This window comes from Pteropus alecto, unplaced genomic scaffold, assembly GCF_000325575.1.
Source record: "Pteropus alecto unplaced genomic scaffold, ASM32557v1 scaffold233, whole genome shotgun sequence".
Taxonomy (NCBI): domain Eukaryota; kingdom Metazoa; phylum Chordata; class Mammalia; order Chiroptera; family Pteropodidae; genus Pteropus; species Pteropus alecto.
In genome coordinates, this window is record NW_006434367.1 from 2,078,830 (window position 1) to 2,105,443 (window position 26,614).

The window sequence follows — 26,614 nt, forward strand, 5'->3', positions numbered from 1 at the left end:
AGAAGAAGAAGAAGAAGAAGAAGAAGAAGAAGAAGAAGAAGAAGAAGAAGAAGAAGAAGAAGAAGAAGAAGAAGAAGAAGAAGAAGAAGAAGAAGAAGAAGCTGGACCACCTTCTTACACTGGATACAAGAACGGACTCAAAATGGATTAAAGACTTAAATGTAAGACCTGAAACCATAAAACTTCTAGAAGAAAACACAGGCAGTAAACTCTCTGATATTACTAACAGGAATTTCTTTTTGAATATATCTCCTCAGGCAAGGGAATCAAAAGAAAAAATAAACAAATGGGAATACATCAAACTAAAAAGTTTTTGTGCAGCAAAGGAAACCATCAACAAAACAAAAAGACAACTGACTGTTTGGGAGAAGATATTCACTAATGATACACCTGATAAGGGGTTAATATCCAAAATATATAAAGAACTTATACAACTCAACAACAAAAAACCAAACAATTCAATTAAAAAATGGGCAGAAGACCTGAACAGATACTTTTCCAAAGAAGAAATACAGATGGCTAATAGACATATGAAAAGATGCTCAAGGTCGCTAATCATCAGAGAAATGCAACTTAAAACCACAATGAGATATCACCTCACACCTGTCAGAATGGCTATCATCAATAAATCAAAAATCAATAAGTGTTTGCCAAGGATATGGAGAAAAGGGAACCCTTATACATTGTTGGTATTACAGCTGCTATGGAAAACAGTATGGAGGTTTTTCAAAAAATTAAAAATGGATATACCTTTTGACCCAGCAATTGCACTTCTGAGTATTTATCCAAAGAAAACCAAAGCAATAATTTGTAAAGACCTATGCACCCCAATATTCATGGTAGCACATTTTACAATAGCCAAGATATGGAAGCAACCTAAATGCCCATCAACAGACGACTGGATAAAGAAGTAATGGTTCATATATACAATGGAATATTACTCAGCTGTTAAAAAAAAATGAAATCCTACCATTTGTAAATACATGGCTGGACCTAGAGGTTCTTATGCTGAGTGAAATAAGTCAGACAGAGAAAGAGAAATACCATGTGATTTCACTTATATGCAAATTCTAAGGAACAAAAAGAACAAACTAATAAAAAACGGACTCACAAATATAGTGGACGATGTGATGGACTGAGGAGAGAGGGGTTGGAGGACTGGGAGAATAGGGTGAAAGGTTAAAGAAGTACAAATTAATAGTTGATAGTTGGCCATGGGGATGGGGAGCATGGCATAGGGAATGCAGTTAGCATTAATATGATGGTTAGGTGGAGGGCCAGGGGAGGGAGGGAGTAAATGGGGGGATCATTTTATGAAATATATAGATGTCTAACCAATGTACTGTATACTTGAAACTAATTTAAATAGATAAATTTAAAAAATAAAAATAAAAAAGATGAAAAAAGAAAGAAAGAGAAAGATGGCTAATGAGCCAAGTAGAAGCAAAAATGTGAATCCCTCAGAAACGTACTGAAAAACTTGTATGGCCCTACTGAGCAGAGTAACTCTAGAAATCGAAGCTGTTATTTTTAGGCACCAGTGGACCATGACAATGATGGACAGACTACAAATCACTTTCATCTAGAGACTCATCTCAAGGCATTAACTATTGAAGATAAACCCTAGGTAAACTTCTAGAGAGACTATCAATCCAAATCAAAGATTTCTTTAAACTTATAGGTTTAATTTTTTTCAGCAATGAAACTTTTTCCCACATTGATGACTCTTGAATAGAAATCTTTCTGAATCATTCCATACATTTTTGCCTTCTTAAAAATTCTGAATATCACCTCTTTCTTATTGAAGACCCAGAATCTAGACTATGAGCATCAATTACTTTGTGGTGTAGACACAGAGATACCCCAAGAAATCTGCCCCAGCACAGAATGACTCAGAGGATTTGCCTTTTGAGTTCTTATGCATGTGTTTTATCCATTTTTGTCTCTTTCTTTGTTGATTATAGTATTTCTCATGATCCCTTTATTTCTAATCTGATACAGGTTTAGGGCAATCATTTCAGGTGTGGATAGACACTTTGACATTATGGCTTAGAGTGGGCTCTAGAGGCAAAATACCAGCTCCCCCAGTATAAGCCATGTGATGTGAAGCCAGCTATTCCACCTGAACTTCATCCACTTCACAGGGATTGCCATGATGACAATTTCATAAGGAGAAGAAGAAGAATGAAGAAAGGCGGAGGAGAAGGAGGAGGAAGAAGAAGAGGAAGAAGAAGAAGAGGAGGAAGAAGAAGAAAAAGAAGAGGAGGAGGAGGAGAGTGGAGAAGGAGGAGAAGGAGGGGAAGGAGAAGAAGAGAGAAAGGGGCAGAAACTTTATCTGAAGAAATAATGGCTGAAAATGTCCCTAACCTGGGGAGGGAAACAGACATTCAGATCCAGGAAGCACAGAGAGTTCCAAAGAAGATGAACCTAATGAGACATACACCAAAGCACATTATAATTAAATTGTGAAAAGTTAAAAACAAGAAAATATTAAAAGCAAAAAGAGAAAAACTACTTGTTATGTACAAGGGAACTTCCATAAGACTACAAGCAGATTTTTCATCAGAAACTATGTGGGTCCAAAGGGAGTGGCACAATATATTTAAAGTGCTAAAAGAAAAAAACTTTCAACCAAGAATACTCCACCTAGCAGAGTTATTCAGAATTGAATGAGAGCTAAGGTGTTTTCCAAACAAGCAAAAGATAAAGAAACACTAAATCAGTGTTACAAGACATGGTAAAAGGAATTCTTTAAGCTGAAAAGAAAGGGCACTAGTTAGTAGCAAGAACACATGAAAGAATAAATCTTACTGGAAGGGTAAACTTATAGTAAAGGTAGTAGATTAATCACTTATAAAGCTAGTATAAAGGTTAAAAGATAAAAGTAGTAAAAATAACTATCATTATGATAATTAGTAAAGAAATACAAGATAAAAAGATCTAAAATGTGACATGAAACCATAAAACGTGGGGAGGGGGAGAATAAAAATGTTGAGTTGTAGAATGAGATCAAACTTAAGATTTTATCAATTTAAAATAGAGTATTATCGATATAAATCGTTATATGTAAAACCTCATGGTAACCACAAAGCAAAAACCTGTAGTAAATACACATGGATAAAGAAAAAGGAATGTAAGCATGCCACTAAAAAAGTCATCAAACCACAAAGGAAGAGAGCAAGAGAAGAAAGGAACAGAGAAGAACTACAAAAATAGCCAGAAAACAATTAACAAAATAGTATTAAGTACATACCTATCACCAATTACTTTAAATGTAAATAGACCAAATTATCCAATCAAAAGACACAGAGTGGCTAAATGGATAAAAAAAAAAAGACCCATCTATATGCTGTCTACAAGAGACTCACTTTAGATGTAAGGACTCACAAAGACTGAAAGTAAAGGGATGGAAGAAGTATTGAAAATAAAAAAAAAAAAAAAAAAGCTGGAATAGCTATACTTATATCAGACTAAATAAACTACAAAACAAAGACTTTTAAACAATTATAATAAGAGACAAAGATAGGCATTATATGTGATGAAGGGATCAAGTAAAGAAGAGGACATAACATTTGTAAACCCAACATAGCACCTAAATATATAAAGCAAATATAAACAGACCTAAAGGGAGAGATAGCAATATAATAATTGTAGGAGACTTTAATACTCCACTTATATCAGTGAATAGATCATCCAGACAGAAAATCAATAAGAAAACATTGGCCTTAAATAACACATTAGACCAGATGAATTCAACAGATATATACAGAACATTTCATCCCAGAACTGTAGAACATACATTATTCTCAAGTGCACATAAAACACTCTTTAGGATAGATCATAAGTTAGGTCACAAAACAAGTCTTAATGAATATGAGAGGAGTGAAATCACATCAAGCACCTTTTCTGACCACAGTGGTATGGAACTAGAAATTAATCACACAAAGAAAACTGAAAAATTTACAAATATGTGGAGACTAAACAACATGTTACTTAAGAACCAATGATTCAAAGAAGAAATCGAAAGAGAAACCAAAGAATACCTTGAGACAAACAAAAATGGAACTGTAACATACCAAATTTGCAGGATCCAGCCAAGGCAGTTCTAAGAGGGAATTTCATAGTGATAAGCGCCTACCTCAAGAAACTAGAAAAGTCTCAAATAAACAACCTAACTTTACACCTGAATGAACTAGGAAAAGGAGAACAAGTGAAACCTAAAGTTAATGGAAGGAAATAATAAATGTTAAAGCAGAAATAAATGACATAGAGATGAAAAAGACAATAGACAAGATCAACGAAACTAAGAGCTGCGTCTTTGAAAAGATAAACAAAATTTAAAAGTCTTTAGCTAGACTCACCAAGAGAAACAGAGGACAAGACCCAAATAAAATTAGAAATGAAAGAGGAAATGTTACAACTGAAAACAGAGAAACACAAAGGATAGTGAGACTACTATCCATAATTAACGCGAATGAACTGGAAAACCTATAAGAAACTGATAAATTCCTAGAAGCATACAACCTATCAAGACTGAAACATGACAAAAATAGAAAATCTGAATAGACTGATTACCAGTAAAGAAATTAAACTAGTAACCAAAACCCGCCTAACAAACAAAAGTCCAGGACCAGATAACTTCACTGGTGAATTCTACTAAACATTCAAAGAAAAATAAATACCTATCCTTCTCAAACTTTTCCAAAAAATATAAGAGGAGGGAACTCTTTCAAATACATGTTACGAGGCTAACATTACCTTAATACAAAAACCAGATGAGGCCACTACCAGAAAAGAAAATTATGGGCCATCATCTCTGATAAACATAGATGTAAAAATCTTCAACAACATATTAGCAAACTAAATTTAATGTATTTAACAATACATTAAAAAAATCATACACCAGGATCAAGTGGGATTTATTCTAGAGATGCAATGATGGTTCAGCATCTATAAATCATTCAATGTGATACACTATGTTAACAAAATGAAGGATAAAAATCATATGATTATCTCAACAGATGCAGAAAAAGCTTCTGACAAAACTCAACATTCATTGCAATAAAAGCTCTCAGCAAAGTGAGTACAGAGAGAATGTTCCTCAACATAATAAAGGCCGTATATGACAATCCCACAGCTAACATCACACTCAATTGTGAAAACCTAAAAGATTTTCCTCTAAAATCAGGAGCAAGACAGGGAAATGCCAAATCACCACCTTCATTCAACATATTATTGGAAGTATTAGCCAGAGCAATTAGGTCAGAAAAAGATATAAAAGGTATCTAAATAGGAAAGAGAGAAGTAAAACTGTCGCTATTTGCAATTGACATTATACTATTTATAGAAAGCCCTAAAGACACCAGGAAAAAACTGTTAGAACTCATAAATTTGGTAAAGTTGCAGGATACAAACTCAACCAACATACAAAAATCTGTTACCTTTTAATATACTAATAACAAACTATCAGAAAGAGAAATTAAGAATGCAATTTCATTTATGATTACATAAAAAAGAATAGAATGCCTAGAAATAAATTTAACCAAGGAGGTGAAAGACCTGTATATTGAAAACTATAAGACATTTATGAAAGAAATTGAAGAAGACATAAATAAATGGAAAGATAGTCTATGCTCATGAATTGGAAGAATCAATATTGTTAAAATGTCCACACTATCCAAAGCAATCTACTCAAAATACTCCTTAAAGCAATTAGATTCAATGCAGTCCCTATCAAAATTCCAATGGCACTTTTCACAGAAATAGAAAAAATAATCCTAATATTTGTATGGAACCAAAAAGACCCTGAGTAACCAAAGCAATTCTGAGAAAGAAAAACAAAGCTAGATGCATCACACTCTCTGATTTCAAAATATATTTCAAAGCTATGGTAATTAAAACAGTATGGTATTGGCTTCAAAACAGACAGAGATCAGATGGACCAGAACAGAGAAAGAGCCCAGAAATAAACCCCCACATATATGGTCAATTAATTTACCACAAAGGAGCCAAGACTATATAATGGGGAAAGGACAGTCTCTTCAATAAATAACGTTGAGAAAACTGGACAGCCACATGCAAAAAAGGAAAAAAGAAAAAGAAAAAGAAACTGGACCACTATCTTACACCATACATAAAAATTAACTCAAAATGTATGAAATATTTGAACGTGAGACCTGAAAGCATAAAACTAGAAAACAACATAGGTGGTAAGCTCCTTGACACAGATCTTGGCATTGATTTCTTGAATCTGACACCAAAAGCAAAAGCAAAAAAAAGCAAAAATAAAAATATGGGACAATATCAAACTAAAGAGCTTCTGCACAGGAAAAGAAACCATCAACAAAATAAAAAGGCAGCCTACTGAGTTGGAGACAATATTTGCAAACCATATATCTGACAAGGGGCTAATATCCAAAATATATAAAGAACTGACACAGCTCAATAACAAAAGAACAAAAATCTTATTAAACAATGGGCAGAAGATCTGAATGGACATTTTTTCCAAAGAAGACATACAGATGGCCAACAGGTACCTGGAAAGGTGCTTAAAATCATTAATCATTAGAAAAATGCAAATCAAAACTATAATGAGATATCTCACACTTGTTAGAATAACTATTACAAAAAAGATAAGAAATAACAAGTGTTAGCAAGGATGTGGAGGAAAGGGAACCTTTGTGAACTGTTGATAAGAATGTAATATAGCCACAATAGAATGGAACGGCGGTTCCTCAAAAAATTAAAAATAGAACTACCATATGATCTAGCAATTCCATTTCTGTGTATTTAGCTGAAGAAAAGGAATATACTAACTGTGTTCATTGCAGCATTATTTATAATAGCCAAGATATGGAAACAACCTAAGTGTCCAACGATGGATGAATGGATTAAAAAATTGTGGTATATATATGCAATGAAACATTATTCAGCCACGAAAAATAATTAAATCTTATCATTTGTGACAATATGGATGGATCTTGAGGACATTATGCTAAGTGAAATAAGTCAGAGAAAGATAAATACCATATGATTTCACTTAAAAAAAAGAAAAAAACAAGCTCATACATACAGAGAACAGATTGGTGGTTGCCAGAGGCGAGGGTGGGAGGAATAGAGGGTGGGAGAAATGGGTAAAGGGGGTCAAAGGTAAAAAGAAAAAAATGATGTAATTTCCTGCAGTCACTCTTGGGGAGACTCTCACCTTGGGCAGGCTGCTGATCATCACAGCTGACCTGAGCGTGTGCAGAAGAAGGACACCGGGAAGCCTAGGTCTGTGTCCTTCGAAAGGAAAACATACACAGAGAGTCTGGGGTGCTTTTATTAAGCAACTGATTGATAGCTATCAATACAGAAGCCAAACTTCAAAAAAATTTTTTTTCCATAAATGAGAGCTTATGTGAGTACAGATAGGGGACTTGGATCGAGACCAGTCTGGCCACCTTCTCTTCTTCATACACAATGAATGTTAGCTGTTGATTTTTTTTGTCTCCTAGAATAAAGTGTACAAGTGAGTCTCTCCAGAATTGCTTATTCGGAGTTGGGAAATGCCACAGAGCAAGCAATTCCTTCAAGGCAGAAGGTTTATCATGAGTGAATCGAGAATCAGAAAGAAGCCACAGTCAAGGGAAGATTAAATAGGAATGCTCTGCCCACACACTGGGCTCTCCTGGGAGAGTGGCCAGGCAACTGTTTGCTGTGGGAAGAGTTGTCATCCCTCAGATGCTGAACTGAAAGATGGCCCCAGCAGGGTAACCCCTGCCCACCCCCAAATAGACTATATGTAGGCAGATACAGGACTACACTGGTTATTTTTTATCTAAGACATACAAGAGAATCAGCAATTTCCTTTGACCAGAACTTTGAAAACAAAGATCAAAATAAGGGATGATGAAGGACCGGACCAAGCCTCAGTCTGCAGCTGAAATGAGACTGACCTGGCATACAATATGGACCAGTGGTTCCTGAGCCCAGGAAGTCACAAAGCAGGCTCTGGAGTCAGACCACCTGGGCTCAAATCCTGAACCATCTCCTACTCAGCTCTGTGACCCTGGCAAAGTCAATTACCTTCTCTGTGCTTCTGTTTCCCCACGTGTAAAATCAGGACAATAGTGCCCGCCTGAGAGGATTGCTGTGACTACATGACTTAGGACAATATTTGGCATGAAGTGCTATGTGAGATTAGTCATTATTTTGATTGGAGTCAAGCAAATTTACCAATATCTCCAAAAAAAGATGAAAACTGAGGAGCAGAAAAAATTTTCTGATGGGCCCTCATGCATTTTAAAATTCCAGTTTGCTTTTTCTTTGTATTTTTATCTAAACAATATAATTTATTCCAGATGAAAACATTTTCTGCAAAATATAGTATTTTTGACACTTTCCATGCAACCCCATGCCTTGGAGAGCTACAGCATACAGAGAGTCCCCTGCAAACACCACAGCCTGGCCCTTTATTCAGAATCAGGCTTGTTCTGGGGCCACTCCTAGAAGTGCTGGGTCAAACTGGGTGGCCCTTGTGCAGTACAGGCATCTGACAGAAGAAGTATAGGCACTGTCCCATCATCTTGTTCCAGGGCCCTGTTGGTCTCAAGAATTCTGCAAGGATACCAGAAGCTGCACTGCCTATCTAAGAAGAGAGGGAGGGTGAGACCCTCCCTCCCTGAGCAATGAGGCTCTTTGCACGTTCCTGGCACACAAGTATTTGGCAGCAGAATCCCTGAATGAAGTTTCCAAACTTTCAGTACTTGGTAACATCTAAAAAAGGCAATGTACATACATTTATAAACATTATGTTAAAGAGAAACTAAGATAATGACTCACGTTCGTCAGATGTTTAGAGTGTGCCATGCAGTGCCAAGCACTTTAGATGCGTTATTGTATTTAAATCCCATCACTACTTCATATGATAGGCATTATCATTATTATCCCCATTTTACAGAAGAGAAAACTGAGCACAGAGATGTTATTTAACTTACCTAAAGTTATACAGATAGCAGGAGGCAGAGATGAGATGAGAACTACAAAGCCAACATTCTTAGCCATAATGTTAAGGAACCTTTACTCTAGCCATCAAAATGACTCAGATATAATTGTTTTTTTTATACAATTATGTGTATAAAGCTATTGTTATTAGATTTTTGGTACTATTTTGCTCCCTTTCTTTTCAAAAAAGAGTCTCAAGAGTGGATACTGAGCCGACTAAGGGTACTATTTCAGAGACTGGTTACACAGAGTGCCATCCTGTTTACCTCCCACCCCCAACATATACTGAGACTCTTTCTGGGTGATTTCCTACAAAATCCTTTAAACAGAGTGCTTGAAGCAAACATGTCTTGTGCTCAGCCACCAAAAATGTGTAACTTTGACCAAATGAGCACTATAGAAGCACAGATTAAATGACCCGGGAATGGGAAACCAAATGTTCAAATGAGGTGACTGTGCAGTTAGTGTGTGGCTTGGGGGGAATTTGCCACCTATCGTCTCACAGGTAGGTGAAAGATCTCAGTAGAGATGACCTGTTGTAAGGTTTCTGTTCAGATGTTTATGAGACTAAGGATGTGAGAAGTGCTTCAGAGGTGAGAGGGTGACCAACCAGAGGGAAGCAGAAAGGCAGGTTGGAAGAAAGGAGACCATGGAACAAGAAAGAAAGAGCCTGGCTCTGCTGCAGACCAGCCAGCGATGGTGCCCCTCATCAAGCACCTGTCCTACAAATGCAAATCAGTCTCTGGAAACACAGGACATAAGGGACAGAAGGCTAATGGGTAGTATGCAATCCAAAAGGTCAAACCATATGAAACCGCCATTATATAGGTAAAAAACAGGCACATATTGGCAATTTCTTATGATTCAATCTAATAGATAATAAAGCTCCTCTATATAAATGCAGATCTGAACGATACATTAATGAAAATGACGAGATGAGAACTAAATAAGAAATTAGAAGACTCTGTGTTCCAGTCCTGACTTGATCTCCAAGTCGACACGTGTGGACAATCCTAGACAAGTCTCTTAAAGTTCTGCTGCCACACCTTGCTCATCTGTAAAGTAAGACTCAGACTAGACACACTTAAGTCCACTCCAAGATGAAATTCAATGAGAAGCCACTATAAGAGTGTTGATAAGGAGGCGTGTTCAAAATGAGGTGAAGAAGTCAATGCATTTGACCTGTGATCAACTGGAACAGGAGTAGTCCTGGGGGCAAAGTGATGAGTACAGAGCAAGCCATAGAAAACCTGAAAAGATTTACTCTCCCTGATTTGCTGGTTAAGAGAACCACAAGAGAAGCATAGTTAACAACTTAGCTTAAATACTAAGTAGTTTCAAATTTACCTTCAATAAAATCAACTAGGACAACTTAAAGCAGTCTTTTTATTGAAGCACAGACATTTTCTATTATCTGTACTGGTGATTTCATTTATCTCTATTTTATTTATCATAATGTTTATACTATAAAAATTTATGCTGCAGTAAGTATAAAAGTCTCCAGTTGAATTAACTAAAAATTAGCTTCAAGAGAGCCATGACTCTAAGAATGTCCCACCATGATATTTCTGCTGGGTTAGACTCTCTTTCTAAATTCTTCAGATGATGTGGGGGGTTTGTGAGAAAGACCCCTTGTATGCGTCCCAATTTGTACACGGTGCTACTCTGGCTGCACAGCCCTGTACCCTTGGTCTACATGCAGAATTCTTTCATTATTCAAAGTCCAGTTCAAGCCTCACCTTCCCTGGGACAGCATCACCAACTGCTCCCTAATGGGCTAATCCCACCTTCCGCTGCACCGGCAACTTTTCAGTGTGTCTTAATTATTTATTTAAGTTCTGTGAACCCTGTTACTCCTTATGGGTACACAAAAATTCATCTTGGTATTTCTGATGCTTAACACAGTTCCTGATACATATTAGGTAATCATTTTTAAAAAAAATTGAATTGAATGTCCATTTAGATAAAACTGTTAATGGTTAATTTGAAAGATATTAACTTCTAGTACATGATGACATGATGTACTACTTATTAATTATACCTTTTTATCAGTAGAAATGAGAAACACTGATGATAATCTTTATCAACATAATTCTTTTAAGCAGTTAAAAATACTAGTTGGTGCCATTTTAGTGTCTTGGGTAGGTTCCTATACAGTTTAACAGAAAAACAAATAAAAATACAATGGTTTAAGGACTACTAAAAAACCTTTGAGAAATTTGAAGCTGAATACTTTGAAGTGATATATCATTTAGTATGCAAAGCAATAGGACATTTAGATAATGTCAAAATTTAGGAGATTGGGTAAGGAACAGAGGCTTGAGAAAGAGGAGCAAAAATCTCCCAATAATTTCTCAAATCAACCTACTTATAGTATTCTCACGAAAGGTATTCTTTAGGGTAATGAATACACTGTGGTCAATAAAAATAAATGCAATATGATAATAACTCTATAAAATCTTTAACACTATTTTTGATAAAAATGAAAACATTATATTTCTATAAATACTCATTTGACTGAGATTGCATAAATGGTTCTAGAAAGCAATCAAGAATAATAGGTGGTAAAACTCATTTTGAAACAACATCATTTTCATATCTGATGGATGGAAAATCAAGAGAATTAAGGAAAATCAAGAGAAAATATCTGTTTTCCTTTTCCAGAAATGATTCTAAAAGTAGTCTTTGCTACGATAAGATCTTTCACTCTTTTTAGATATTTACGAAGATTAATTTGTGAAGATTTAGATATTTGTGAACTAAATGTGGTATTTGGGTAATATGTTTAAAACAAGTTCATAATTTAGATAATATTTTGTGCATGATTCAGCCTCCAAGTGTGTGAGTGTATGTGTGTGTGTGTTTTAATTGTGTATGTGGATAAATAGGTAGGATAAATAAGATTTTGGTAAGGTTCATTTTACCTCAATTTGGAACGAGTAAGTTCAAATGGAAATGAATGAAACAACCGATATATTTATAGGATGAAAAAATACAATTAGCCTGAACATATATTTTTTTACCACTAACATTTCTTTGAACTCTAAGCAATTATGTGTGCATGTAATGAATTAACTGCCACAAGTGTGAATGTATTTTTTAAGCCAAACAAAGATGACATTCTCTGTTTTTCTGAACACCATGGGACTGAGCTGGTAAACCATGGGCTCATCTTGAATTCTAGCCAAGCTTATTGCTCCCACAGAACTGAAAGGGACTGAAACTGCTATGCTAGAAAAATGACCTTAATTTTGGAATAAGGAAATGCTTCCTGACCAGGTGAGTCCCAGCATAATTCCACGGCCAATGTTTTTTTCTCACTTCTGAGCTCTCCCTTTCAGTCTTCCTGCAGCCATATTCCAAATGTAGTGTGCCCAGTTTTTAATAGAAACAAATAAAAAGTGTTCCAATTGGCAGTCTATGTCCTGTCTCTCTCTAACTCTTAATCTCCTTTCAGCATCCATCTTTGACTTTAGCTAAAGCTGTGTTCTTTCACCATGGTCCTTAGTTCTGCTTTGTTGATGAAAATATTACTCTCCCAGGAAGGCCCACTACATCAGGTGTTTTCATGAAGCCTCCAGTCTGAGCACTACAGTCCTTTTGAATCTTCTTCTCTGAATGGCTACAGAATTTCCAGCCTGTCCCACATAAGTTAGCATTAAATTACATGATAGTTTATTGTTCATTAATTTTATATTACATATTATATATTACATATATTATATATTACATACACCTTGTTTCTTCACTAAATCATAAGTTTCTTGAGGCAAGAAGGCATAACTTAGACTTTCTTTGTGTAACTCATACTCTTAAGTACAGTGCTGAGCACATGACAAATACTTGACTTTAGCTCACAATTTTTAAGCATGACTACAGTTATGCATTGCTTAACGATAGAGGTGTGTTCTGCGAAAGGTGTCATTAGGCATTTTTGTCATGTAAACATCATAGAGTGCACTTACAGAAACCTAGATGGTATACCCTACTGCACCTACATTACAAACCTGTATAGCATGTTATTGTACTGAATATTGTAGATAACTGTAACACAATGGTAAGTATTTATATATCTAAACATAGAAAAGGTACAGTAAAATATGGTATGAAAGATAAGAAATGGTACATCTGTACAGGACACTTTCCATGAATGGAGCTTGCAGGACTGGAAGTTGTTCTGGGTGAGTCACTGAGTAATTGGTGAGTGAATGTGAAGGCTAGGACATTACCGTATGCTGCCGCAGACTTTGTAAACACTGCATACCTAGGCTACATTAATTTATATTTTTTCTTCCTTTGAAAAATTAACCTTAGCTTACTGTAACTTTTTTACTTTATACATTAAATTTTTTTTAACTTTTTGATTCTTTAATAATATCACTTAGCTTAAAACAAACACATTATACAGCTACACAAAAATACTTTCTTTATATCCTTATTCTATAAGCTTTTTTCTATTAAAATTAAAAAAAAAACTTTTAAAACTTTTTTGTTAAAAACTAAGGCACACACATGTGTTAGCCTAGGCTTACACAGGGTCAAGATTCAGTATCATCAATATCATTGTCTTCCACCTCCACATCTTGTCCCACTGGAAGGTGCTCAGTGGCAATAACACCCATGGAGCTGCCATCTATGATAACGATGCCTTCTTCTGGAATATCTCCTGAAGGACCTGCCTGAGGCTCTTCTCAGAAATATGTCACTCTTTTCAGAAATATGTCCATGGTAATATGCTTGTTTTTTTTTTTTTTTCTTTTCATCACAGACTTGCTTATAAGCAGATAATTCACCATGAACATTCCTCACTATTTTTGAAAATCTTTTAGCTCCAAGTTTTCCAACTTTTTAAGGAATTTGTTGAGATCTGCAAAAGTTTCTGCTAAACCCTTCAAATGTGGCTTTTCTTGGGGGTTCTTCTTTTTCTTCTCCTGCAGTTTCCTTTTCTCTTGCCTCCTCTTCAGCTATGCACTCCTGTTCCAGCTGGAACAACGCCTCATTAGTTAGCTCCTCAGGAATGATCTCTATGAGCTCCTCAAAGTCATCCCCATCCACACCCAGGTTAAAGTTGTTTGCCATCTCAAGCACAGCCTTGCTGATTTTTGCAACTTCTTCATTTTTGGCAAATCCTTTGACGTCATGGACGAACCTCTTGAGTATCTTCTTCCAAATGCCATTCATATACTCCTCGGTGACATCACCCTAAACCTAAGCAAGGTTCTTGGTGTAGTCATAGATGCTGTAATCCTTCTAGAATTGCATCAGTGTCTTCCTCAGTTACAGCAATAGCCTGGAAAAGGGTCCACTTCAGGTAGCAGGCCTTAAAAGTTGCTATAACTCCTTGATCCATTGGTTGGATCAAAGAGGTGGTGCTTGGAGAAGGAAATACAACTTTGATACTGGGATAAAGATCACCATTAAAAGGAGGATGACGGGAGAATTATCAACAATAAGCAAAATCTTGAAAGGTATGTCATTCTCCAAACAGTTCTCCATTTTGCTGGCATAGCAATTCAGGAGGGGATCTTAAAAGAGGAGATGAGTCATCCATACTTCTTATTGCTTCTGACAGTGTGTGTTTATTGATACGCTTGAAGGCCCTGGAGTTCTCACTGTGCCAGATCACAAACGGTTTCAATTTGTAACTTGCATCACTGCTCCCAAGCAAAACTGTTATCCTGTCCTTAAAAATCTTGAAACCTGGCATTGACTTGGCCTCCTTATGGATGAAAGCCCTTTTAGGCATTCCATTTCCAGAATAGGGAAGTTTCATCTATATTGAATATTTGCTCTGGCAAGTAATTTTGCTCCATAATCAGCTTATCTAGAGTTTCCAAAAATTTTTCAGCTACTTTCATATCAGCACTGGCAGACTAACCACTCCCTTTCACCTTATATAATGAATAATGATTCTTGAATAGTTTGAATCCCCAGAACTAGCAGTAAATTCAACATCATAGTTAGGTTTAGCCTTTTCTTTCAAGGTCACAAACTTTTTGCTTTGGCCATTATTGTCATGGTGCTGAGAGGGATACGCTTCTGTGTCTGGTCTTCAATCCAGGTAATGAGAAGTTTCTCCATGTCTGATATAGGCCCTTCTTGAATTTTTGTTAGTCTTATTGCCTTCAGTGAAGCAGATCCTTTAACAGCTTCCATCACTTTATTCTCATTCTTCAAGATCGTAGCTATGGTGGAATGAGACATGCCCGACTGGTGAGCAACAACCATTACTGATTTTCCAGTAATTAAAAATTAAAAGTGATTTTCGTCGTCCTTAACCACTTTTAATTTCATTTCCAGGTCAGTCACTCAATGTGGCCTTTTCTGGCAACACTATCAGTGGATTTTGTCAGCTTGGGGGCCATGATGAACAAAAGAATACAAAATTAAATCAAGCAGAAGAGAAAGTGATGTAATCAAGAGATGTGGTAATAGATGTATGAGGCTGCTCCTGGTGTAACATGGTACATTGTTTTACAGCAAACTTTTTTTGTAAGTAGAGTGGATACACTCTGAAGTAAAAATAAAAAAGGTATAGTATAGTAAATACATTAACCAGTAACACAGCTGCTTTTTATCATTATCAAATATTATGTAGTGTACATAATTGTATGTGCTATACTTTTTTATTACTGGCAGTGCTGTAGATTTGTTTACACCAGCATCACCACAAACCAGAATTACATGAGTAAAATGTGTGCTATGATGTTATGACAGCTACAAAATCACTAGGTGATAGGAATTTTTCAGCACCATTATAATCTTATGGCACCACTGTCACATATGTGACTCATCATTGACCAGAACATTGTTATTGGGTGCATGACTGTATGTGCCAAGCTAGGAGAAGATGGTTTTTACCTAGGATGGTGACGTTCAATGCGACTAACCGTGATGTGAGCTTTAAATAAAAGAACAGGCATAAAAGTTAAACATTTGAAATCATGAGACAAAATCTGCTTTTTAAGTAAGTCTAGCCTTGTTAAATGTAGGAACTTAAAATCACTCAGCATTAATTGAGTACTTACTAAGTGCTCAAGACTGACCTTTGGCAAATCAATATTTAAATAAGGACAAATATACAACGTGTAAACTGTGTTCTTGGGAATCTTAGTTTTTCATGTAGTGGATATAAAAACAGCAGGCAGAAGGTGGGAAGAGCAAGAACTGGTGGGAAGCAAAGACAGCATACCATGTGCAGACACAGGTAAGCATGTCACATGGGAGGAAAGCCAGGGATTTTTTATTGGGCAGAAATTTCAGACTAGGTCTAAGAAAGAAAAATAGATGTGGGAGGGGCAGAATGTCCTAAAGCCAAGATGGAAGAATGCAGGATGGGTACAGAATGAACAGGAAATTCATGTGAGAAAGATGCCATGAGGCTTGGACCTAAGTGGTTAGAGAAATAGTCCCAAAAAGCAACCAAATGCTCCAACAGGTTATTAGCCAGGCAGAACAAAGGTCAAAAGCCTTCCAAGGGTCCTGCTTGGGTTATTTGTATAATTTGTGATTTCTCTCAAAGTGATAAATTCTATAATTTCTATACTTTAACATAATAATATTTAGTAGATGCCTAATAAAATCTTTCTATATTTTTATTATCAAGTACTCTGGCATTTTGTCTAAGCACCAAAACAGGTTCCATACAATTTATTTCAAGTTTATTTGAAATAAATTTTATTTGCATTTTATTTATTTTAAATTTTATTTGAAAAATGTTTACCTGGCAATTCAGACTACATATTTTCTCAATATTAATAAGATTGACTGCAATTACATTTTATAACTAATTATTCACTATGAGACAAAAATACGTTAAAAAGATTGCTCTTTAAGGACCCTAAGTCAATTTCAAACCACACTGGCTGTCTCCCGGCAGGACAAGCCCTGGGTGCCTGGGGACAGGAGTAAGAGAGAGAGGTTTCACTCTTTTATAGCTTTTGAATTTTGAGCCATATACAAATATTTCTTATACAGACAAATACAAATACAACTTAAAAAATAAAATTGCTTTGTATAGTGAGAATGTTATGCATCAAGTTGACTTAATTCAATCTATATGTCACAGTAAAGGACAGAATAAAAGATGTATGGGATTATTTTAAGAGGTGAAGATAAAACCCCACACATTCATGGATGACATTCTCATGCAAAACTGAAAAACTTAAAAAGCCAATATATTAAAGGAATCTTTTCAGGAGCAACTTCATTATTCTGTCTCTTAAAACCTCAGTGTACCTTTCTCACAAACCACATGCCAACTCAACCACAGCATGATTTGACATAGAGTAGCCTACTTCTCCTTCCACTGTTTCCCAAGAGAGTGCTGGGAAGTTCAAAACATTTCCTCTCAGAGTTACATAGAAGCTGTACTGATAAAGACGACAGGCTCTAGTACTAAGGTGTTTTTAATGTCACATTCTTCTGAAGGAGCAAGTGTCCTTGGAAGTGAACTGCACTGGTAAACCAAGCAACAAACTTCCAATACATGCAAATTTGAGGTGAATCTTGACAACAAAAACCTTGACAACATACTTTCAAAGGATTTGAAGTTTCAGTGACATCTTATCAAAGAAATTAAAAAATATATGTTGCCTTACTTTGTGACCCTTCAAATGCATTTTCTATCTGGAAAAACACTTTAGGGAAAAGTCTTGTGGCTGACGCCCAGGTTTCTTGGCGTGTCTGTGTAGATGGGAGAGGCCACTGCTCTTGTTGATCCTCTAATGATATGCTTTTTATTAAGTGAAAGCTGCATCATGATCCACATTCTACTTAGTTTTTATTATAGTATTCAGAAGCAGTAAGAATTGCCAACAGCTTTCCCACTTAAATATTTATTATGGATAAAATTTATTAGTGTGCTAAAACTAGAGTGTAAACATTCCTATAAAAACAGGATATTTATACAGTCTTAAAGGTCATTTCTAAAATGTACTTATGAATTATAAAGGGGACAGAGGAGAAACATGTAGACCACGCCTTAGTATCACGTCTGGTCCCTGATACACTAGGAAGAATACAAGATCACTTATGTGTTATTGATGCCAAAGCATTAACCTAATCTAGTCACAACACATCAGATGAACCATAGTGAGGGCATGCCACAAAATAAATGTCTGGTCAATATCACAAAAGAAAAGGAAGGCTGAAGAACTTCTAGAGTAAAGGAGAAATAAAAATTAAATGTAGTACTTGATCTTGCATTGGATTATTGGCCAGAGTTATCATTATTATTATTATTATTTCACTATATTATCTATTATTGGTGAAATTTAAATAACATTTGTAGGTTACAAAACAACACTGTATTAATGCTAAATCTCCTGATTTCAGTAACTGTGTTGTGGTTATATAAGTGGATGTCCTTGTTCACAGGAAACACATGTTGAAGTATTTAGAGGTAAAAGAGCATGATTTTTATGACCAGCTTTCAAATGTTTCATTAAAAAAATGTGTGTTAGTGTAGCGAGAATGAGTAAGCAAGTGTGGCCAAACATTAGCAATTGATAAATCTAGGTGAAGGGCATATGAGAGTTCTTTGCAATTTTGGGGTGAGTTTAAAATTGTTTTAAAATAAAAAAATATTTTTTAGGAATATGCCTTATGGTAATATTCCAAATAAAAAATGGAGTTTAAAAAAGTATCTTCAGCGGGGAGGGGGAAAATAAATAAAATATTTAAATAAATAAATAGAAAATAAAAGTGACACACACTAAACAAAAACAAAAAAAATAAAAAAGTATCTTCATCGAAGCTCTAGATCTAACTGAAATAATTTACTCAAATGATAGCAATTCCTTTTATCATTCTACCAGATGTGCAGGGAGTTCCATTCCTCCTTAGCATTTTGACACAAGCATTGTGAAGCCTGGAAATAAGTTTCTGATGGAGAAAATGTCCTCTGTCCAACAACAAACCCTCAGAGAACCATTCCAAGGGCAGATACGCAAGAGTGGCCTCTTTATGAATTCAAGAGTAGTCTTTCCAAAGTCATCTTGCATTTTGTCACTCCCTGACTAGAATCACTAAATGTTTCTCCACAGCCTTGAGGAGGAGCCCAAACCCTTTGGCGTGTCAATGGTTGGTTCCCGATTTGCTGTTAGCCCAGCAGAGCCTTCTATGTCCTGGAAGGTGCCCTTAAGCACTTCTCTGAGCCCACTTTTGCTCTTATCCTTACCATTCAGGAAGCCTTGCTCCCACCCTATTGTTCACTGAGTGCTCTAGGTCAAATCTTTAGAGACTGGTGGAGCCAAGACTCACAGTGGGCTCACAGGACTTTGTCCCCAGTCTACTGCATAAGCCAGTCTGCACCCTCACCAAATGCTTGGTCTCCTCTCACCTGGAAGGAGAGGAAAGACTATTCCTACTCTTTGGGTTTATGTTGACATGCAATTATGATAAATGTCACTTTAGGAAATATTAGATGGTAATGAAAGAGTATTGACCAACAGATCAGACTGCTTTCACATTTCTCGTTAAGCCTTATTTATCCTCCTTCCCTTAAAAAAATCTAATGAAATAATTTTAAATTTTAAAAGAGCTAACAAAATACCCACATTTTAATAAGAAAAAAAGCCAAACAAGTTCACTTTAATTCATCAGTGATTTTGTTTGCTATTGTGCTAAGAGTTTTTTGGAAAATGGTGGGGTGGGGGGGCGCAACTGCAATAATTTTCCTATTTTATAAATGATCCCGTGATCTACATTCTGTCATGATCATCACCTAAGACAATTTATTTTCTGTCACTTCGTGTGTAGATGAGCTGGATGCAGAGACATGATGTCAACTAGTGATGGGTCCTGGGCAGAGTCTAGTCCAGAGCCAAGACGGTCTGGATGTATGCATGAGAAAAAATGATAAAGAAGCAATTAATTAATTCATGATACCACCCCATACTAAGCTGCCCCACTATCTTTCATCTGGATTGCTATAATAGCCTCCAAAATGGTTACTCCACTTCATCTCTTGCCTTCCTACAATCCATTTTCCCCTCATAGCCAGAGTGATCTTGATAAAACACAACCAGATCATGTAACTCCACTGCTCAGAACTCTCCAAAGACTTCCCAGATCAGCAGACCTGGCCTCTGAGGCCCACGAGATCTGCCCCCTGACACGCTCTCTCTAACCCCACACAGCAATCCTTAGCTGGATGGGTGCTATCTACATTGGCCTTCTTTCTGTCACAACTTAAGTTTTCGTATAATCCAATCAAAATTCAAATGGAAAGCAACATGAAGCGCAAGAGAAGAAAAGGGAAACCAAGTGTGATATTATCAGAGGAGATTCTTGAGACAACTTAAAATAAGTTTAGATTTTCCATTATAATGAGCAAGCTTATGGAGAATTTTAAATTCATATTCTTCTAATTTTTCTTAAAGCACTCCAAATTATTTTTAATGATAGAGTATATTTGGTTCAAAATTATTTTATACCTACAGGAAAAACTTAAGACCCTTAAGGAACTGATTGTGACTTTCTCAAGGATTTAATTTCAAAAAAGTACTAAATTTAGTAAATTAGTGTTATGTTTACTATAAAAATACTTCATGTAGTTCTACTTTTTTTTTTTACAACAATATACATTTTCTTTAAATAAAAGTTAATTTTCTCCAATGTACCGAGTAATATTAATATATGTCAGGGATTTGTCTTGGATCATCAAAAAGTAAATTTAAGAACCATTTAATGTAATTATATAAGTGATGTGACTATTTCAGAACATTATGGAATGTTACTGGAAAGTTATTAAAATAGAAATAGCATTTTCAGAAGGATAGTTATATATTTTGATATTTATTTCTTCATTTATATAAGTGCTGGCTCTTTTATAAACATAATCTTATTGACATGGACAGAGACACAGATGACAACAGAACACGAGGCTTAAACACTAACCAAAAAAGTATTAGCTCTGAAAGAGCATTCTAATTGCATTTTAATTTTCTGGTTCCCAATTCTCTTTTATTGATAATTAATTATGGTTCCGATAATTATTTTTAAGTAGCCTTAACATATCTATATGAAAATACATGTGTTCAAAGGAAATGGTTTGTCGAGTTTCATTTTTTTATTAAAAATATTCGTGATTTAGCTCAAAATACACTTTGGATTCCTTAGTAATCCACAAGGGAGCTACAGACTGCTTCTGAATTTTGGATTAAATATGAGATCCCTTTATCATGTGTGAGTTTGTCATGAACAGAAGAAAGAAGATGTGTGAATGAGTAATACATCTTAATTCTAATTTCTCATTATATGCTAAGAATAATTTTTTCCTATATCTGAACCATATATAATATGCTTTATGATTATGTTTAGGCAAACATGACAGGACAAAATTGAGAACTCAAATATATGTCTATGAATGTGTAAATCTGAAGTTAAATGGGAATGTCACTCCTCATTTCAGCTAGGACCTTGTCGTTTTGAGTGACTCCTTTAATACATAAAATATCACAGAGTGCTGGGAGGACATCCTACAACTCTGGGTAGCTGAATCACTGCTTTGGCCCTATCCTCCACATCATCTCCTTTATCCCTCTTCAAGCCATCCAGTTAAAGACATAGTTTAGTGAAAAACAGTGGGCGCTGCTGTGCCAGATGCCCTGGCCTCTTTTTCTAGCCATTTTTCCAGCCCTATCTCCTTTTTAGATATTCTAGAGATCTCACTGGCTACATTGAATGCTTATCAGAAGCAATAATCCCCTGAGAGGATGGAAATAAAAGCTTTAAAGAAAGTAATTTTGGCCATCCCAGTACAGAGCCTACTGGACAACAGTGCTGTGCTGAAGAGAGGGAGTAGGGCTGAGCAGGCCAGCCAGAACTTCAGTCAGAGCAGGGCAGGGATTTTCTATTGTATACACTGGTTTCTGTATCAGCTTCGATTGGAAGAGAGGATTCTGAGAATGATAAATGTCTGAAGATCACCATGCCAGGCAGTGAAAACTTTGAAATGCTGTAATTGATGGGTATACACACAGACAAAATATACGCTCTTTTGGCACAACTATAAAAAAAATGATTTTCTGAGAAATTTAGCAAACGTATTTTTCTTTGGAACATGCTTAATCAAATCTCCAAATAATAATATTGAAATGTTTATCCCCCAAACAAGAGAAAACTAATATTCATATCATTCTTTCGTATAAGCATTACTGCCATCCAAACGATTAGGAAAGCAGCCCTAAATCCTGCAGATACGAAGCAAACTATATTTTCCTATTATATTGTAAATGTTCAGAAGAGATCCACCTTATTAATTACAGAATGCAGTCTCTTCTCATTTGATCTAAAGAACACATACCTTAAAAGTAAACTGAATTCTTTTCTTTCTATTCTTCCCATGGAGGCAATCACAGATCATAAAGTATAGAATTCTACTCATAGAATTTCTACTCGTTTGTTATCTGGTAAACTGCTTAATTGTTCATTTAGAAATATATATAGGGAAAAAGTACCATCAATATTTCTTAAAGGTATGCTGTCATCCTGATTATCAGCCTCATCAATACATTCATAAAAGTGGTTTTTACAATCATATTGTCTTTAATGTTTTTAACCAATGTTAATATTTTGGTATGGCAGAAAGCATTTCTCTTAAGCAGAGTTAGATTTTGAAGAAAGTTAATAATATTGACATTGATTCAAATTCAGTAAGCCACTTCATTAAAAATGTTTCCATCTTGCATCACTTAAAATATTTCAATAAAAATTTACATACCTCGGAATAGTCAAAGTCAGTGATAGGGGCTATACTCTTGATATAGTCTGATCGAAATTGGTTTTCTGGGTTGGCCAGTGGAACTGGAGGTATTATAGTACTCATCGCTGAAACAATCGTCTAAAATAGAATAAAAACATATGTATGCATGGATAAATATAACACTTAAGCTCCATATATATGATAATTTAATATATAATTTCTGTCTACACAATTTTAGAGAGCAAAGTACTTAACTTTTCTAGTAAACAAAAGTTCTTACCACAATAGCATCTTTAACATTTTTCCGAATGTCCAGAATTTTCTGTTTCTTCTCCCTGTATTAAAAGAGAATTGTTCTTAATTTGATTTATCGTTGGCATTGATTTGAATCAATTGGGTAGGATTTTAAATTTCCAGCTGCAGCACAGGGATAGACTGGTTTTCCTAGAGGTCAGCTCAACTCCCAGATCAACAGTTGCAAAGTTTTTATCTGGGAAAGGAAAACATCCCTCTTTTCTAATTTGTACTCTAAACAAACTTAAATGCACACATTACAATCTACAGCTTTAAACAACCATACAAGTTAATGAATATTGCATATAGAAACTATATAGCTACATTTGTAAATATATTTGATTTGAATCTATCTATATGTTGATAGTTATGAATTAAAATAGTTGCAGACAAATGATATAGAGAAAAGTATATATTGACATTGGCTAAGTGTGCTCAGAGAAATATCAAGAATATCAATACCTCAAGAATACCTAATAAATCGTACTTTGCTAAGCAAGTTATTTTATTTTTTGATCTAGATACTATCAGAAAAAGAATTTGCCTAAATATACCAAATTCAATAATACACTTCTATATTTTCCTCCTTTAAAGGTGTATTCAGTGATCAAATTGACTGGAGAAAGCATTTTTTGGGAACTGGGAGAGGCATGACAAAGTTTGCATGCGGTCTGGAAGCAAAACTGAAATTGATCGTTCCTTACTCAGGATTAAACCCATTGACGTGCAGGATCCTCATCTGTTTGACGATAGTGCTTTTCCCAGATTCACCAGCCCCTGCAAACAAACAAAAAGAATGCTGTGATCTGTAGCCCGATGCCCTTTCCGCCTCTCATGCTAACCCACACTGAACAATTATTGTACCCCAACGCAGGCATTTTTCAAGCGCACGCGGACTCTCGGCTGGAGGAGGTGGCGGCAGTCGCTGGGGCCCCTGCCCAGTGGGGCCTGCCTGGCCGACTCTGGCCGAGCTCCTGGCAGTGCGCTCGACTCCTGCCGGGAGCCGGCGCGCGCTCTCCCGCCTTACCCAGTAGCAGAAGGCGGTGAGTCGCTTTGTATGCCAGGCGCTCCTTCTGCAACTGCTTCTCGATCTTTTTGTTGGCCTCGCGTCTTTCTTTTTCATCGACTCCCTGGTCTTCTGTTGTCTTGCTGTTGCCCAGACAGCCCATGCCTGCCCGCTCGGATGGACGTCAGGCACAGTTAGGAACTTGCACAAAAAGCAATAGAGAGTTGTAGATACGTGTGGGTCCTGCGACAGCTTCTCTTCCTTGCTGCTGAAAGAGATGGTCTGGTTTCTTGGTGTTTTCCGAGCAGAACAGGCGGTTTTCTCCCGCCACCTGCCCACAGCAAACACCTAACTAACAAGGATGCAAGAAGACGCGCGGAGTCAAACGCTTTGTAAAGATAATTGTTTAGAATTATCTGCTGGATGAATGGCACACAATGAACGGAGACTGGGGTCGAGAGCGCCGCGCTCTGCTGGAGCCAGCCGGGTGGCGCAACGCCCTCCGCTCGCCCTACGTCCCCGCGCGGTGCTGTCCCTCTCTGCCCCGCCCCCGGCTGCGCCGCGGGGAACAGCTCAGGGGGCGACGCGCGCAGCCAGGTGCCGGGACCCTGCTGGGTGGTGGCCGAAGACGGCGCAGAGGGACAGAGCGTGCCGCCGAGTCCCCGCAGGGCGACTGCGGGCACCTGCCGACCGGCTTGCGTCCCGCTCAGCCTCTGCCGTCGGACCTGCACCTCTTCCTGGGTCTGAGCTCCCTCCGTGCCTACGCGCGGGAGGGAAGCGGGGCTGGCCTGCTCGGGGGCGGCCTGCACGATGGTCCCCAGGTGTCGGAGGGGAGCTAACGCTAACGATGCTGGAGGGGTCGGGAGCTGACCTCTAAGAGCCCAGCCCGCGGGAAGCTCACACGCGTGGGGTCCGGAGCGCGGCCGTGTGGCTGTCTAGAATCCCAAGCCCAGGAGAGTGGGTCTGGGCAACCGTTCCCCGCTGATCCTTCCGACGCCTCCCTGCTCCCAGGCAGGCGAGGCCTCGCGCAGGATTATGCATATTCTATCAGGGAGGAGGATCCGTAAGAGGCTCACCAGTCACACCGCCTTTGTTCCCTTCATTTTCTAGACTATTCCAGCGCACCCACGCCGCCGCCTCCTTTAGCCTCTTGTCTTTACCTCCAGCCCCCGTTTCTCCTTTGCAGTTTTCTGAACAGCTGTACTCCTTTTCTAGAAGACATTATGGCCTAGAACTTGGCATTGTAGCCAAGGAACAACTAAGGCAGGAGACAGGCATGTGTTCTCACGTATTGTGACTGACTATGAGATAGTCCCTCCATTCCTCCTATTGCTAGGCCGCAGGGGCAACCAGCCATTTTGTCTTGGCGTTGCTGTACTTGGGGGAAGGAGGGCAAAAGAGGTGACTGGGCAGCAGTCTGAGCAGCCAGCACTGCGCTGTGAACATCACTTCCGTGAGCGTTGTGGTTACAAGTTCATGGTCTCCAGGATCTGGGGGCCTGCACGTTGCATGCACATCTATTCTCTTACATGCCTTAGCTTAGCTCTCTTCAAATGCCCCACTTTTCTCCAAACCCACAACTTTCTCCTCACTTTCTGGATGGCCTGGCCTCCTGCACAGAGAGCAAACCCACCTGGCTGGGATCCTCACTGTGCTGCCTCTGTGCCTAATATCCTGGAGGTCTTTGCCCTGTTAACATGCCTCCTCTGACTCCCCTCTTTCTTCAACCTCCCCTTTTCTATTGGCTTCATTCCTTTAAGTGTACAAATACATTCATCTCTGTCCTTTTGAAAAGCAACAGCATGTCCTTCAATCTCAGGTCCTTTGTTAGTTCCACCGACTTTTCTCCTGTCCACCACAGCCAAGAGACATAAAGGGATATGACTTCCCTTCTCCATCCTTACTTTCTGTTCACACCTCAACCCCTGGACCCTACACTGAAAATATTCTCACTGGGTTCATCAATGGCCTCTTAGGGGCTAAACGTCACCCATGAACTTTGGTCTTTACCTTCTTTGACCTCTCTGTGGAGATGGCTCTGACCCTCCTTGAGAAGTTCTTGTCCTTTGGCTTTCACCATGCAGACTGTTTTGATTTCCTGCCTGCCATCTGGCTGCTGGATCTCTGCTCCTCCACGCAGCAGAAGGTCCTAAGACCAGCACTGCCTTTTTCCCCAATGGGGCTGATTGTATCCTGAATACTCTGTATACACAGCTTTGACTATGTCCACATCAAATCTCCAGCCCAGATCGCCCTCCTGTCCACTTTGTGCCCCCAGCCCACCTCCACCTCCATGCATTCCAGGGATCTCCAATTTTCCCTCTGAAGGCCTGAGCTCACCTCCATGCTCACCCCACACCTCCAACCTCCACCTCTCTGGGAATAAGAGCAGGCATGTGTTCTCACGTATTGTGAGCCCCAAATGTCCAATCAGAACATGGGAGCCATTCTCGATTCCCTTTCCTTCTTGCCATCCCAAATAGTTGCTGTATCCAATGGATCTGCGTCCTAAATATCTATCCTGTCCTTTCTACCCTATCTGCCACTGCCATGGTCTTAGATCACTAATCTAATCTGGATTTTTGCAGTGGCCTTCTGCTCACTTACTCAGGTGCACCCTA

General features: G+C 37.6%; 1 protein-coding gene across 3 annotated transcripts in view; it reads right to left on the reverse strand.

The window, feature by feature from the left end:
- The window catches only part of GNAL (G protein subunit alpha L), a 151,031-nt gene that overhangs the window by 79,919 nt on the left and 44,498 nt on the right, over positions 1–26,614 (reverse strand). The window contains exons 2-5 of one of the 3 annotated variants that reach the window (XM_015587246.2): positions 24,015–24,258; positions 23,692–23,764; positions 22,974–23,028; positions 22,712–22,831 (exon numbers count right to left, since the gene is read on the reverse strand). In XM_015587246.2, coding sequence (XP_015442732.1) covers positions 22,712–22,831; positions 22,974–23,028; positions 23,692–23,764; positions 24,015–24,156 — 390 coding nt within the window. In that variant the 5' untranslated portion in view covers positions 24,157–24,258. Of the gene's footprint in view, positions 1–22,711; positions 22,832–22,973; positions 23,029–23,691; positions 23,765–24,014; positions 24,262–26,614 lie in introns of all 3 variants that reach the window. The other 2 variants (XM_025044897.1, XM_015587245.2) reach the window with 2 other exon arrangements.